Source organism: Trichinella spiralis (assembly GCF_000181795.1).
Source record: "Trichinella spiralis strain ISS 195 chromosome Unknown Scfld1, whole genome shotgun sequence".
In the NCBI taxonomy this organism is placed as follows: Eukaryota; Metazoa; Nematoda; class Enoplea; order Trichinellida; family Trichinellidae; genus Trichinella; species Trichinella spiralis.
The window spans coordinates 3,276,841-3,279,310 of NW_003526940.1; the positions used below are offsets into that span (position 1 = coordinate 3,276,841).

The 2,470-nt window shown below is 35.7% G+C and overlaps 1 protein-coding gene across 1 annotated transcript; it reads right to left on the reverse strand.

Moving 5' to 3' along the window:
• Window positions 1–59: 59 nt before the first annotated feature.
• On the reverse strand, window positions 60–2,240 carry Tsp_09137 (hypothetical protein; the record flags this gene model as incomplete). The annotated part of the gene is made up of 1 exon (XM_003382250.1): window positions 60–2,240. A coding segment is annotated over exon 1 (2,181 nt), but the record flags the coding sequence as incomplete, so codon positions are not given.
• Window positions 2,241–2,470: the final 230 nt, after the last annotated feature.

Genomic DNA, 2,470 nt, shown 5'->3' on the forward strand with positions numbered 1-2,470 from the left:
TTCGATTTCGATCGCTTCTTTGACTTCTTCTTAATCTTCTTAGAATCTTTCTTTTCAACTTTTGGTTCAACTTCTATCACTGCTTTTTGAACTTTTTCTTCAGATATTGGTGGAATAATGTTCGGCTGATCTACATCTATCGCTGTAACTTCACTAGCCAATGCAAGTTTCGGTGATGCAATATCCGTTTCTGGCATTTGAGAAGACGCTGCATCTTTAGCGGCTGTATTTTTTTCAGTTTTCTTGGTTTTCTTCGATTTCGACCGCTTCTTTGACTTCTTCTTAATCTTTTTAGAATCTTTCTTTCCACCTTTTGGTTCAGCTCCTATCACTGGTTTTTCACCTTTTTCTTCAGATATTGATGGAACGATGTTCGGCTGATCTACATCTATCGCTGTAGCTTCACTTGCCAATGTAAGTTTCGGTGATAAAGTATCAGTTTCTGGCATTTGAGAATACGTTGCTTCTTTAGCGAATGCATCATCGACAATTTTCTTACTTTTCTTTGATTTTGACCGTTTCTTTGATCTCTTCTTAATCTTCTTAGAATCTTTCTTTTCACCTTTTCGTTCATCCTTTATCACCGATTTTTCACCTTTTTCTTCAGATATTGATGGAACAATGTTCGGCTGATCTACATCTATCGCTGTAACTTCACTAGCCAATGTTAGTTTTGGTGATGTAGTATCCGTTTCTGGCATTTGAGAAGACGCTGCTTGTTTAGCGACTGTATCTGCGACAGTTTTCTTAATTTTCTTTGATTTTGACCGTTTCTTTGATCTCTTCTTAATCTTTTTAGAATCTTTCTTTTCACCTTTTCGTTCATCCTTTATCACCGATTTTTCACCTTTTTCTTCAGATATTGATGGAACAATGTTCGGCTGATCTACATCTATCGCTGTAACTTCACTAGCCAATGTAAGTTTCAGAGGTAAAGTATCTGTTTCTGGCATTTGAGAAGACGCTGCTTGTTTAGCGACTGTATCATCGACAATTTTCATACTTTTCTTCGATTTCGATCGCTTGTTTGACTTCTTCTTAATCTTTTTAGAATCTTTCTTTTCAATTTTTTGCACTTCTTTAATGAATTCATCAGGCTTTTTTTCAACTGTGATTGGCTGAACATTGACTGCTTCATCGCTAACGGCTGCAGTTATTTCCGTTGTTGTTGGTGCTTCCATAACTGCTTTTTCTGTTTCATGTGTCTGTTTGTTCATATGTTGTTTTACTGTCACCTCTGTTTCGCCTTTCTTGCTCTTATTCGACTTTGATTTCTTTTTGGACTTCTTCTTCTCTTTTCTGGATTCCTCCTCTCCAATTCTTTCTGCTGCTTTCTTCTCTTTTTCTGACACTCTTGTCCTGCTCATTCTGTCAATTAGACGGTTGCTCTCAGTGGCTTGTGCTCTCACTTCTGGTGTCCATTGCACAATTTCATCTTCCAGTTTGCTCTTTTGTTTTTTTGAGCTTATATCTTTCTCTACCATCTTTTCTGTCTTTTCTTTCTTAGTTTTTGTTGATTTAGACCTTTTTGCAGACTTTGATTTTCTTTTTTTTGAGTCTGCTTTTTTTATTTTTTCTTCTACTTTACTCTGCTGTTTAAAATCCCTCTGTGCAACGACTTGCCCCATTATATTCTGTTCTTCCGTAAATTGTGCAATGCTTTGCAATTGAAATGGTGGTACTTGAGTTCGCAATTTTGTCTCAGATTTCTCTTTGCTCATCATATGTTGCTTTACTGACATCTCTTTTTCCATTTCTCTGTCTTTTTTGGATTTGGATTTTCTTTTCAGTTTTCTTTTCTTTTTTTCTGAATCTTCCCGTCTTATTTTTTCCGCTGCTTTGGTTATTTCTTCTGTCGCAACGTTGGAAAGAATTTGCGGAATTACATCTCTTGTTTCAGCGACTGCTGGAATTGTTTCAGGTGAACTTTCCGCCATTTTTATTTTTTTATCAGTTTCTGTTTTCTCTTTGCTTATATCCGTTCCTTTCGGTATGCTTTTAATAGCTTTCTTGCTCTTTTTGGATTTTGTCTTCTTTTTTGTTTTTCCCACCTGTTTCTTGTCTGCTTTTAGCTGCAGTTCTTTTGATTGCTTAATAATTTCCTCTGGTGTTTTCTTTTCAGGAATTGCTGTCATTGGTTGAACTCGCGTTTCTTTCCATTCCGAAGTTTGCTTTTTTTTAGTAACAAAGTGGTAGATCAGTGCCAGAACAATTACTACGAGAATCGCGGTAAGGAGCATTTTTTTCAGAAAATACGTAATTGCTATTTCTGAAGATTTTTAATATCATTAGTATAGGCAAAATTTTAATGAAGACCATAAGTTTACTACCTATATTATAAATATCTAATGGAGTATAATCATAATGCGGCCAAACGAATGATTGAATTGGTCACTTTCCTTCGACAAACTTGGAAATTTTGCTCTACGTACCCAGCTTCGGAAAAAGAACGAAATGATAAACTTTGCTA